Source organism: Oncorhynchus masou, chromosome 11 (genome assembly GCF_036934945.1).
Source record: "Oncorhynchus masou masou isolate Uvic2021 chromosome 11, UVic_Omas_1.1, whole genome shotgun sequence".
Lineage (NCBI taxonomy): Eukaryota > Metazoa > Chordata > Actinopteri > Salmoniformes > Salmonidae > Oncorhynchus > Oncorhynchus masou.
Window position 1 is genome coordinate 18,781,893 of NC_088222.1, and position 12,976 is coordinate 18,794,868.

General features: G+C 48.7%; 1 protein-coding gene across 2 annotated transcripts in view; it reads left to right on the top strand.

Annotated features, from left to right (window-relative positions):
- LOC135548257 (phosphatidylinositol 4-kinase alpha-like) overlaps window positions 1-12,976 on the top strand; it is a 36,073-nt gene that overhangs the window by 9,402 nt on the left and 13,695 nt on the right. The window contains exons 14-28 of one of the 2 annotated variants that reach the window (XM_064977656.1): window positions 150-333; window positions 482-582; window positions 689-857; window positions 1,129-1,179; window positions 1,304-1,412; window positions 1,614-1,750; window positions 1,844-1,977; window positions 4,104-4,231; window positions 4,321-4,391; window positions 4,518-4,724; window positions 7,825-7,908; window positions 7,979-8,068; window positions 8,644-8,763; window positions 8,846-8,938; window positions 11,575-11,731. In XM_064977656.1, the coding sequence (XP_064833728.1) occupies window positions 150-333; window positions 482-582; window positions 689-857; window positions 1,129-1,179; window positions 1,304-1,412; window positions 1,614-1,750; window positions 1,844-1,977; window positions 4,104-4,231; window positions 4,321-4,391; window positions 4,518-4,724; window positions 7,825-7,908; window positions 7,979-8,068; window positions 8,644-8,763; window positions 8,846-8,938; window positions 11,575-11,731 (1,835 nt within the window). The remainder of the gene's footprint in view (window positions 1-149; window positions 334-481; window positions 583-688; window positions 858-1,128; window positions 1,180-1,303; window positions 1,413-1,613; window positions 1,751-1,843; window positions 1,978-4,103; window positions 4,232-4,320; window positions 4,392-4,517; window positions 4,725-7,824; window positions 7,909-7,978; window positions 8,069-8,643; window positions 8,764-8,845; window positions 8,939-11,574; window positions 11,732-12,976) is intronic. The other variant, XM_064977657.1, reaches the window with a different exon arrangement.

The window sequence follows — 12,976 nt, forward strand, 5'->3', positions numbered from 1 at the left end:
AATAACTGTTGATGTAAGTGAGTGAAACCTCAGGTGATCTCGCAAGTTAGACTCTCCCGCAGTGATTGACAGCTGCTCTGACCAGTCCCCAGGTCCGTGGCAATGACTGACAGCCCCTCTGACCAACGCACTGTTTCTCTCTCCCCCAGGGAGGCCCATCTGATCCCAGACCACACCATCAGAGCGCTGGGTCACATCGCGGTGGCTCTGAGGGACACGCCACGCGTCATGGAGCCCATCCTGCAGATCCTACAGCAGAAGTTCTGCCAGCCACCGTCACAGCTAGACGTACTCATTATAGATCAGCTGGGATGCATGGTCATCACTGGGAACGTGAGTCTCACACACACACACACACTTGATCCTGTATACGCTTAATTATTTTACCTCGTCCCTCAGTAAACTCTCCTCTCTCGCTCTCTTCTGTCAGTAAACTCATCAACCTCTTAGTAAACTCATCTGTTTCTCTCTCTTCTCACAGCAATATATCTACCAGGAGGTGTGGAACCTGTTCCAGCAAATCAGTGTGAAGGCCTCCTCCATGGTGTACTCCACCAAGGACTACAAGGACCATGGATACAGGTATCCTTAGCCGCTACACCTTTACCCCTATCCCCAATTCCCTACCCATAGCCAGCTCCACGACCCACTCTGCTAAAGACTACTGTGTTAATCTTGTGTGTTCCAGACACTGTTCCCTGGCTGTGATCAATGCATTAGCTAACATAGCTGCCAACCTGGCAACAGAGCAGATGGTTGATGAGTTGCTGGTCAACCTACTGGAGCTGTTTGTCCAGCTGGGGCTGGAGGGAAAGAGGGCCAGCGAGAGGGCCTCGGACAAGGGCCCTGCACTGAAGGTAAACTCCGTTTACAGTAGCCATGACTTCTGATAGACCTATAGAGTTCAGCGACAACAGGCTTGTGTTAAGGGCCCTACACACTTCATTCAAACTATGCAAACGCAACGTCGTTTTCACACCTAGTTCTACCTACTTTTGTGGGTTTCAAATTTGGAAACGGGTCATATACGACGCTCCTTCACTCTGTTTGGGTGAAGTGTGTCGCGGCCTTTAGAGGTTAACTCTTTTTTTTTTCTTGTTGACATTTGTTTATTATTTGTATTTGCAGGCTTCGAGCAGTGCTGGAAACCTTGGAGTACTCGTTCCTGTTATTGCTGTGGTATGTGGGTTGCCTCTATACATTTTTCACTTTCAACAGTTTGTCCAGTAGTGCCTCTGTGCAGTACTCCGTATATAATCTATACACTTAATATTGATCGAGATCCCCCTCTCTCTCTGTGTAGCTGACGAAGCGTCTACCGCCCATCAAGGAAGCAAAGCCTCGTCTGCAGAAGCTGTTCAGAGACTTCTGGCTCTACTCTGTGGTGATGGGTTTCGCTGTTGAGGGATCAGGTGGCTGTTTAACAATGTTAACTTGTACTACAATATTCCACCAGGATTGGAATACAATATAAAGAATTGATTTAACATGGTTGAAATGGTGGACTGATACCCATCCGATGGAAAGATAAAAGGGAAGTGAGTTGTCAGGCTAACAGTCATCCTGCTATGTAGAAGTCTGTAGGTTTATTAAGGGCTTTGTGTGTTGTGCAGGTCTGTGGCCAGAGGAGTGGTATGAGGGAGTGTGTGAGATCGCCACCAAGTCTCCCCTCCTCACCTTCCCCAGTGGAGAACCTCTACGCTCTGAACTACAGTACAACTCTGCCCTGAAGAACGACACCGTCACAGCGGTACACATGCATGCCCACACAACACATGTGTGTACAGACATACACACACACACACACAACTGATGTTCTCTGGGTGGGTGGTTGTGTTTTCAGGCGGAGCTGAATGACCTGAGGAGCACCATTATAAACCTGCTAGATCCTCCTCCTGAGGTGTCTGCTCTCATCAACAAACTAGACTTTGCCATGTCTACCTACCTACTGTCTGTCTACAGGCTGGAGTACATGAGGTAAGGAAAAGGAAACTACTTCGGACTATTGAGATGCACCCCTGCTCGACTAGGGCTATCCAACCCTGTTCCTTTAGATCTCCTGTGCTGCAGGTTTTCACTCCAACCCTGTTCCTGGACAGCTACTGTGCTGCAGGTTTTCACTCCAACCCTGTTCCTGGACAGCTACTGTGCTGCAGGTTTTCACTCCAACCCTGTTCCTAGAGAGCTACTGTGCTGCAGGTTTTCACTCCAACCCTGTTCCTAGAGAGCTACTGTGCTGCAGGTTTTCACTCCAACCCTGTTCCTGGACAGCTACTGTGCTGCAGGTTTTCACTCCAACCCTGTTCCTGGACAGCTACTGTGCTGCAGGTTTTCACTCCAACCCTGTTCCTAGAGAGCTACTGTGCTGCAGGTTTTCACTCCAACCCTGTTCCTAGAGAGCTACTGTGCTGCAGGTTTTCACTCCAACCCTGTTCCTAGAGAGCTACTGTGCTGCAGGTTTTCACTCCAACCCTGTTCCTAGAGAGCTACTGTGCTGCAGGTTTTCACTCCAACCCTGTTCCTGGACAGCTCCTGTGCTGCAGGTTTTCACTCCAACCCTGTTCCTTTAGATCTCCTGTGCTGCAGGTTTTCACTCCAACCCTGTTCCTGGACAGCTACTGTGCTGCAGGTTTTCACTCCAACCCTGTTCCTGGACAGCTACTGTGCTGCAGGTTTTCACTCCAACCCTGTTCCTAGAGAGCTACTGTGCTGCAGGTTTTCACTCCAACCCTGTTCCTAGAGAGCTACTGTGCTGCAGGTTTTCACTCCAACCCTGTTCCTGGACAGCTACTGTGCTGCAGGTTTTCACTCCAACCCTGTTCCTGGACAGCTACTGTGCTGCAGGTTTTCACTCCAACCCTGTTCCTAGAGAGCTACTGTGCTGCAGGTTTTCACTCCAACCCTGTTCCTAGAGAGCTACTGTGCTGCAGGTTTTCACTCCAACCCTGTTCCTAGAGAGCTACTGTGCTGCAGGTTTTCACTCCAACCCTGTTCCTAGAGAGCTACTGTGCTGCAGGTTTTCACTCCAACCCTGTTCCTGGACAGCTACTGTGCTGCAGGTTTTCACTCCAACCCTGTTCTTGGACAGCTACTGTGCTGCAGGTTTTCTCTCCAACCCTGTTCTTGGACAGCTACTGTGCTGCAGGTTTTTGCTCCAAACCCAGTTGTAACTAACCTAATTCAACTTATTTAGGTGCACTAGCGTAGGTTTTGAGCTAAACCCTACAGGACAGCAGCTCTCCAGGAACGGTCTGGTCTGGAGTGTAGCAGTTGGAGAGGCCTGGTCTGGTGTGTAGCAGTTGGAGAGGCCTGGTCTGGAGTGTAGCAGTTGGAGAGGCCTGGTCTGGAGTGTAGCAGTTGGAGAGGCCTGGTCTGGAGTGTAGCAGTTGGAGAGGCCTGGTCTAGAGTGTAGCAGTTGGAGAGGCCTGGTCTGGTGTGTAGCAGTGGGAGAGGCCTGGTCTGGTGTGTAGCAGTGGGAGAGGCCTGGTCTGGAGTGTAGCAGTTGGAGAGGCCTGGTCTGGAGTGTAGCAGTTGGAGAGGCCTGGTCTGGTGTGTAGCAGTGGGAGAGGCCTGGTCTGGAGTGTAGCAGTTGGAGAGGCCTGGTCTGGAGTGTAGCAGTTGGAGAGGCCTGGTCTGGAGTGTAGCAGTTGGAGAGGCCTGGTCTGGAGTGTAGCAGTTGGAGAGGCCTGGTCTGGAGTGTAGCAGTTGGAGAGGCCTGGTCTGGAGTGTAGCAGTTGGAGAGGCCTGGTCTGGAGTGTAGCAGTTGGAGAGGCCTGGTCTGGAGTGTAGCAGTTGGCGAGGCCTGGTCTGGAGTGTAGCAGTTGGAGAGGCCTGGTCTGGAGTGTAGCAGTTGAGGTTAGTTAGTTAAATCTCCCAGTCATTCATATCCTGCCTCCTTGCCAATTAATTTCTTCTCTCACCAGGATGCTGTGCGTTCTGGACTCTGACCGTTTCTCTTCTCTCACCAGGATGCTGCGCGTTCTGGACTCTGACCGTTTCTCTTCTCTCACCAGGATGCTGCGCGTTCTGGACCCTGACCGTTTCTCTTCTCTCACCAGGATGCTGCGCGTTCTGGACTCTGACCGCTTCTCTTCTCTCACCAGGATGCTGCGCGCTCTGGACTCTGACCGCTTCTCTTCTCTCACCAGGATGCTGCGCGCTCTGGACTCTGACCGTTTCCAGGTGATGTTCCGCTACTTTGAGGACAGAGCCATCCAGAAGGACAAGTCTGGTGAGCTGCATTACACACGTGGTAGACAGGTGCTGTGCGCATATTTCACGCGGTATACAGTGAGAGTGTCTCTTTTTGTCTGTGTCCAGGTATGATGCAGTGTGTGATAGCGGTGGGGGACAAGGTGTTTGAGGTCTTCCTACACATGATGGCTGAGAAGGTAAAGGTCATCGGTCAAAACAGAGAAACTGGGTCTCTAGGAGAAGTCGAGAGCAAACTACCTTCTGTTGAGCGTGTCCTCTACAATGATTGGCTGCCTGAGTGCTGTCTCTGTTTCTCTCCCCAGCCGAAGACTAAAGCCCATGAGGAGGAGTTGGAGCGCCACGCTCAGTTCCTATTGGTCAACTTCAACCACGTCCACAAGAGGATCCGTAGGGTGGCCGACAAATACCTGTCAGGTCTGGCCGAAACGTTCCCTCACCTGCTGTGGAGTGGCCGTGTACTGAAGACGATGCTGGACATCCTGCAGACTCTCTCCCTTTCCCTCAGTGCAGTACGGACTCACACACTTTCTTTGTCATAACCACCTGCTATTGTTATTCTCTGTGGTCCTGAAAGGGGTTATTAGACAACATATTTTGATGTGTCGTGCTCCTACCTTGTTATTGTTATTCTCTGTGGTCCTGAAAGGGGTTATTAGACAACATATTCTGATGTGTCGTGCTCCTACCTTGTTATTGTTACTCTCTGTGGTCCTGAAAGGGGTTATTAGACAGCGTATTGTGTTCTGATGTGTCGTGCTCCTACCTTGTTATTGTTATTCTCTGTGGTCCTGAAAGGGGTTATTAGACAACATATTGTGTTCTGATGTGTCGTGCTCCTACCTTGTTATTGTTACTCTCTGTGGTCCTGAAAGGGGTTATTAGACAGCGTATTGTGTTCTGATGTGTCGTGCTCCTACCTTGTTATTGTTATTCTCTGTGGTCCTGAAAGGGGTTATTAGACAGCGTATTGTGTTCTGATGTGTCGTGCTCCTACCTTGTTATTGTTATTCTCTGTGGTCCTGAAAGGGGTTATTAGACAGCGTATTGTGTTCTGATGTGTCGTGCTCCTACCTTGTTATTGTTATTCTCTGTGGTCCTGAAAGGGGTTATTAGACAGCGTATTGTGTTCTGATGTGTCGTGCTCCTACCTTGTTATTGTTATTCTCTGTGGTCCTGAAAGGGGTTATTAGACAGCGTATTGTGTTCTGATGTGTCGTGCTCCTACCTTGTTATTGTTATTCTCTGTGGTCCTGAAAGGGGTTATTAGACAGTGTATTGTGTTCTGATGTGTCGTGCTCCTACCTTGTTATTCTCTGTGGTCCTGAAAGGGGTTATTAGACAGTGTATTGTGTTCTGATGTGTCGTGCTCCTACCTTGTTATTCTCTGTGGTCCTGAAAGGGGTTATTAGACAGCGTATTGTGTTCTGATGTGTCGTGCTCCTACCTTGTTATTCTCTGTGGTCCTGAAAGGGGTTATTAGACAGTGTATTGTGTTCTGATGTGTCGTGCTCCTACCTTGTTATTCTCTGTGGTCCTGAAAGGGGTTATTAGACAGCGTATTGTGTTCTGATGTGTCGTGCTCCTACCTTGTTATTGTTATTCTCTGTGGTCCTGAAAGGGGTTATTAGACAGCGTATTGTGTTCTGATGTGTCGTGCTCCTACCTTGTTATTGTTATTCTCTGTGGTCCTGAAAGGGGTTATTAGACAGCGTATTGTGTTCTGATGTGTCGTGCTCCTACCTTGTTATTGTTATTCTCTGTGGTCCTGAAAGGGGTTATTAGACAGCGTATTGTGTTCTGATGTGTCGTGCTCCTACCTTGTTATTGTTATTCTCTGTGGTCCTGAAAGGGGTTATTAGACAGCGTATTGTGTTCTGATGTGTCGTGCTCCTACCTTGTTATTGTTATTCTCTGTGGTCCTGAAAGGGGTTATTAGACAGCGTATTGTGTTCTGATGTGTCGTGCTCCTACCTTGTTATTCTCTGTGGTCCTGAAAGGGGTTATTAGACAGTGTATTGTGTTCTGATGTGTCGTGCTCCTACCTTGTTATTCTCTGTGGTCCTGAAAGGGGTTATTAGACAGCGTATTGTGTTCTGATGTGTCGTGCTCCTACCTTGTTATTGTTATTCTCTGTGGTCCTGAAAGGGGTTATTAGACAGCGTATTGTGTTCTGATGTGTCGTGCTCCTACCTTGTTATTGTTATTCTCTGTGGTCCTGAAAGGGGTTATTAGACAGCGTATTGTGTTCTGATGTGTCGTGCTCCTACCTTGTTATTGTTATTCTCTGTGGTCCTGAAAGGGGTTATTAGACAGCGTATTGTGTTCTGATGTGTCGTGCTCCTACCTTGTTATTGTTATTCTCTGTGGTCCTGAAAGGGGTTATTAGACAGCGTATTGTGTTCTGATGTGTCGTGCTCCTACCTTGTTATTGTTATTCTCTGTGGTCCTGAAAGGGGTTATTAGACAGCGTATTGTGTTCTGATGTGTCGTGCTCCTACCTTGTTATTGTTATTCTCTGTGGTCCTGAAAGGGGTTATTAGACAGCGTATTGTGTTCTGATGTGTCGTGCTCCTACCTTGTTATTGTTATTCTCTGTGGTCCTGAAAGGGGTTATTAGACAGCGTATTGTGTTCTGATGTGTCGTGCTCCTACCTTGTTATTCTCTGTGGTCCTGAAAGGGGTTATTAGACAGCGTATTGTGTTCTGATGTGTCGTGCTCCTACCTTGTTATTGTTATTCTCTGTGGTCCTGAAAGGGGTTATTAGACAGCGTATTGTGTTCTGATGTGTCGTGCTCCTACCTTGTTATTGTTATTCTCTGTGGTCCTGAAAGGGGTTATTAGACAGCGTATTGTGTTCTGATGTGTCGTGCTCCTACCTTGTTATTCTCTGTGGTCCTGAAAGGGGTTATTAGACAGCGTATTGTGTTCTGATGTACCTTGTTATTGTTATTCTCTGTGGTCCTGAAAGGGGTTATTAGACCTATTGTGTTCCTCGTGCTCCTACCTTGTTATTCTCTGTGGTCCTGAAAGGGGTTATTAGACAGTGTATTGTGTTCTGATGTGTCGTGCTCCTACCTTGTTATTCTCTGTGGTCCTGAAAGGGGTTATTAGACAGCGTATTGTGTTCTGATGTGTCGTGCTCCTACCTTGTTATTGTTATTCTCTGTGGTCCTGAAAGGGGTTATTAGACAGCGTATTGTGTTCTGATGTGTCGTGCTCCTACCTTGTTATTGTTATTCTCTGTGGTCCTGAAAGGGGTTATTAGACAGCGTATTGTGTTCTGATGTGTCGTGCTCCTACCTTGTTATTGTTATTCTCTGTGGTCCTGAAAGGGGTTATTAGACAGCGTATTGTGTTCTGATGTGTCGTGCTCCTACCTTGTTATTGTTATTCTCTGTGGTCCTGAAAGGGGTTATTAGACAGCGTATTGTGTTCTGATGTGTCGTGCTCCTACCTTGTTATTGTTATTCTCTGTGGTCCTGAAAGGGGTTATTAGACAGCGTATTGTGTTCTGATGTGTCGTGCTCCTACCTTGTTATTCTCTGTGGTCCTGAAAGGGGTTATTAGACAGTGTGTTCTGATGTGTCGTGCTCCTACCTTGTTTGCAGGACATCCATAAGGACCAGCCTTACTATGACATCCCAGATACCCCCTACAGGATCACTGTGCCGGACACATACGAGGCCAGAGAGGTAGGAATGTGTGTGTGTGATACGTGTGTGTGTTTTCTAAATAATGGTCTATGTTTCTCTGTGGTTGTAGAGCATAGTGAAGGACTTTGCTGCTCGCTGCGGGGAGATCCTGAAGGAGGCCATGAAGTGGGCCCCCTCTGTCACCAAGTCACACCTACAGGTGAGAGACACACACACACACCGCATTTCGTAAAGGAAAAGCATAGACGGATTGGTTGTTTAGCACCACAACCGATGCGTGTGCAACTATTGTGCAAAACAGACAGGGTTGGCTTGGATTGTTGACAACATGTCAACTATATTTCCTCCATGTTTATTAAAAACATAAATATATTTGCACAATGAGCACTTGTCTCTCAAACGTCGTTACAGTTGGTTAGCTAGCGAATTTGAGCCATATTAGCATTGACATGAGATCAGTTAAAACACCTCAAGACATGGCAGCAGCTTGTCATTGTATCTCAGGTATCTCTCCATTAGGTATCTCTCCATTAGGTATCTCTCCATTAGGAATCACAGCAACTAACGGACTTCTGCCTCATTGAAGCGTGCGCATCGTTTTCATGACGTTGTCAGCTTACCCATCTTTATGACAACGTGTTGCAGTTGTTCTGCCAAATCATTTTTCAAGTAGACGACTAACAAGAGCTTCTTGATTGCCTTTTTGAGGGACTCAAAGTTTGAGATGAATCTTCTCCTATCCCCTGTTTTGTATGTTTTCTCCCTGTTCTCCAGGAGTACCTAAACAAGCATCAGAACTGGGTGTCCGGTCTGTCCCAGCACACTGGCCTGGCCATGGCTACAGAGAGCATCCTGCACTTCGCTGGCTACAACAGACAGAGCACTACACTAGGGGTGAGGAGACAGACACACACACACACACACACACACACGCAATTACACACACATACTTAACAAGTTCCGTCATCCGCTCTAGATCACCCAGCTGACAGAAAGGCCAGCCTGTGTGAAGAAGGACTACTCCAACTTCATGGCTTCACTCAACCTGAGAAACCGCTATGCCGGAGAGGTACAGAGAGACACTGCTACAGGTCTAGACAGGACTCCCGCTATGTCGGAGAGGTACAGAGAGACACTGCTACAGGTCTAGACAGGACTCCCGCTATGTCGGAGAGGTACAGAGAGCAACTGCTACAGGTCTAGACAGGACTCCCGCTATGCCGGAGAGGTACAGAGAGACACTGCTACAGGTCTAGACAGGACTCCCGCTATGTCGGAGAGGTACAGAGAGACACTGCTACAGGTCTAGACAGGACTCCCGCTATGTCGGAGAGGTACAGAGAGCAACTGCTACAGGTCTAGACAGGACTCCCGCTATGCCGGAGAGGTACAGAGAGACACTGCTACAGGTCTAGACAGGACTCCCGCTATGTCGGAGAGGTACAGAGAGACACTGCTACAGGTCTAGACAGGACTCCCGCTATGTCGGAGAGGTACAGAGAGCAACTGCTACAGGTCTAGACAGGACTCCCGCTATGCCGGAGAGGTACAGAGAGACACTGCTACAGGTCTAGACAGGACTCCCGCTATGCCGGAGAGGTACAGAGAGACACTGCTACAGGTCTAGACAGGACTCCCGCTATGTCGGAGAGGTACAGAGAGACACTGCTACAGGACTAGACAGGACTCCCGCTATGCCGGAGAGGTACAGAGAGACACTGCTACAGGACTAGACAGGACTCCCGCTATGCCGGAGAGGTACAGAGAGACACTGCTACAGGTCTAGACAGGACTCCCGCTATGCCGGAGAGGTACAGAGAGACACTGCTACAGGTCTAGACAGGACTCCCGCTATGCCGGAGAGGTACAGAGAGACACTGCTACAGGTCTAGACAGGACTCCCGCTATGCCGGAGAGGTACAGAGAGACACTGCTACAGGTCTAGACAGGACTCCCGCTATGTCGGAGAGGTACAGAGAGACACTGCTACAGGTCTAGACAGGACTCCCGCTATGTCGGAGAGGTACAGAGAGACACTGCTACAGGACTAGACAGGACTCCCGCTATGTCGGAGAGGTACAGAGAGACACTGCTACAGGTCTAGACAGGACTCCCGCTATGCCGGAGAGGTACAGAGAGACACTGCTACAGGACTAGACAGGACTCCCGCTATGCCGGAGAGGTACAGAGAGACACTGCTACAGGACTAGACAGGACTCCCGCTATGCCGGAGAGGTACAGAGAGACACTGCTACAGGTCTAGACAGGACTCCCGCTATGTCGGAGAGGTACAGAGAGACACTGCTACAGGACTAGACAGGACTCCCGCTATGTCGGAGAGGTACAGAGAGACACTGCTACAGGTCTAGACAGGACCCCCGCTATGCCGGAGAGGTACAGAGAGACACTGCTACAGGTCTAGACAGGACTCCCGCTATGCCGGAGAGGTACAGAGAGACACTGCTACAGGTCTAGACAGGACTCCCGCTATGCCGGAGAGGTACAGAGAGACACTGCTACAGGTCTAGACAGGACTCCCGCTATGCCGGAGAGGTACAGAGAGACACTGCTACAGGTCTAGACAGGACTCCCGCTATGCCGGAGAGGTACAGAGAGACACTGCTACAGGTCTAGACAGGACTCCCGCTATGTCGGAGAGGTACAGAGAGACACTGCTACAGGTCTAGACAGGACTCCCGCTATGTCGGAGAGGTACAGAGAGACACTGCTACAGGACTAGACAGGACTCCCGCTATGTTGGAGAGGTACAGAGAGACACTGCTACAGGTCTAGACAGGACTCCCGCTATGCCGGAGAGGTACAGAGAGACACTGCTACAGGACTAGACAGGACTCCCGCTATGCCGGAGAGGTACAGAGAGACACTGCTACAGGACTAGACAGGACTCCCGCTATGCCGGAGAGGTACAGAGAGACACTGCTACAGGTCTAGACAGGACTCCCGCTATGTCGGAGAGGTACAGAGAGACACTGCTACAGGACTAGACAGGACTCCCGCTATGCCGGAGAGGTACAGAGAGACACTGCTACAGGACTAGACAGGACTCCCGCTATGTCGGAGAGGTACAGAGAGACACTGCTACAGGTCTAGACAGGACTCCCGCTATGTCGGAGAGGTACAGAGAGACACTGCTACAGGTCTAGACAGGACTCCCGCTATGCCGGAGAGGTACAGAGAGACACTGCTACAGGTCTAGACAGGACTCCCGCTATGCCGGAGAGGTACAGAGAGACACTGCTACAGGTCTAGACAGGACTCCCGCTATGCCGGAGAGGTACAGAGAGACACTGCTACAGGTCTAGACAGGACTCCCGCTATGTCGGAGAGGTACAGAGAGACACTGCTACAGGTCTAGACAGGACTCCCGCTATGCCGGAGAGGTACAGAGAGACTCTGCTACAGGACTAGACAGGACTCCCGCTATGCCGGAGAGGTACAGAGAGACACTGCTACAGGTCTAGACAGGACTCCCGCTATGCCGGAGAGGTACAGAGAGACACTGCTACAGGTCTCTACTCACTTCTCCTTTATACACTTTATCATAGTTCTCCTTATTCAACAGAACAATATTGTGTGTGTGTGTGTGTGTGTGTGTGTGTGTGTGTGTGTGTGTGTGTGTGTGTGTGTGTGTGTGTGTGTGTGTGTGTGTGTGTGTGTGTGTGTGTGTGCGCTCTCTCCCTCCAGGTGGCAGGTATGATCCATTTCAGTAAGGCAGTGCGTAGCCAGTCAGACCTGTCCAGGCTGATGGTCAGACAGACGACAGAGGCTCTAGAAGCCCAGAACCCTGAGGCCTTCACTGAGAACATGTTCAAACTGGCAGCACTGCTCATCAGCACTAAAGGTGTGTGCGTGTTGAAAGTGAAGACTTTGATTTGGAATGGAATGAATGTACCAAATAGCCCGTTGTTGGGATGCATCATAAGTATTCACGCCCCATTTAGATTTTGTTCCGTTACAAAGTGGGATTGAAATACATTTAATGTTTTTTGTTATTGATCTACACAAAATGCTCCATAATGTCAAAGGGAAAAGAAAATTCTACACAATTTTTTTTATACAAATGAAAAAAATGAAATCTATAGTTGTTGCGTAAGTATTAACCCCTTTGTTTAGGCAAGCTGACACTGTAGCCCTTAAACCTGTTCTATTGAAGTCTTCTCTGCTGTAGCCCTTAAACCTGTTCTACTGAAGTCTTCTCTGTTGTAGCCCTTAAACCTGTTCTATTGAAGTCTTCTCTGCTGTAGCCCTTAAACCTGTTCTATTGAAGTCTTCTCTGCTGTAGCCCTTAAACCTGTTCTACTGAAGTCTTCTCTGTTGTAGCCCTTAAACCTGTTCTACTGAAGTCTTCTCTGCTTAAACCTGTTCTACTGAAGTCTTCTCTGCTGTAGCCCTTAAACCTGTTCTACTGAAGTCTTCTCTGCTGTAGCCCTTAAACCTGTTCTATTGAAGTCTTCTCTGCTCTGTAGCCCTTAAACCTGTTCTACTGAAGTCTTCTCTGTTGTAGCCCTTAAACCTGTTCTATTGAAGTCTTCTCTGCTGTAGCCCTTAAACCTGTTCTATTGAAGTCTTCTCTGCTGTAGACCTTAAACCTGTTCTATTGAAGTCTTCTCTGCTGTAGCCCTTAAACCTGTTCTACTGAAGTCTTCTCTGTTGTAGCCCTTAAACCTGTTCTACTGAAGTCTTCTCTGTTGTAGCCCTTAAACCTGTTCTACTGAAGTCTTCTCTGCTGTAGCCCTTAAACCTGTTCTATTGAAGTCTTCTCTGCTGTAGACCTTAAACCTGTTCTACTGAAGTCTTCTCTGCTGTAGCCCTTAAACCTGTTCTACTGAAGTCTTCTCTGCTGTAGCCCTTAAACCTGTTCTACTGAAGTCTTCTCTGCTGTAGACCTTAAACCTGTTCTATTGAAGTCTTCTCTGCTGTAGCCCTTAAACTTGTTCTACTGAAGTCTTCTCTGCTGTAGCCCTTAAACTTGTTCTACTGAAGTCTTCTCTGCTGTAGCCCTTAAACCTGTTCTACTGAAGTCTTCTCTGCTGTAGCCCTTAAACCTGTTCTACTGAAGTCTTCTCTGTGTTGTAGCTCTCTGTCA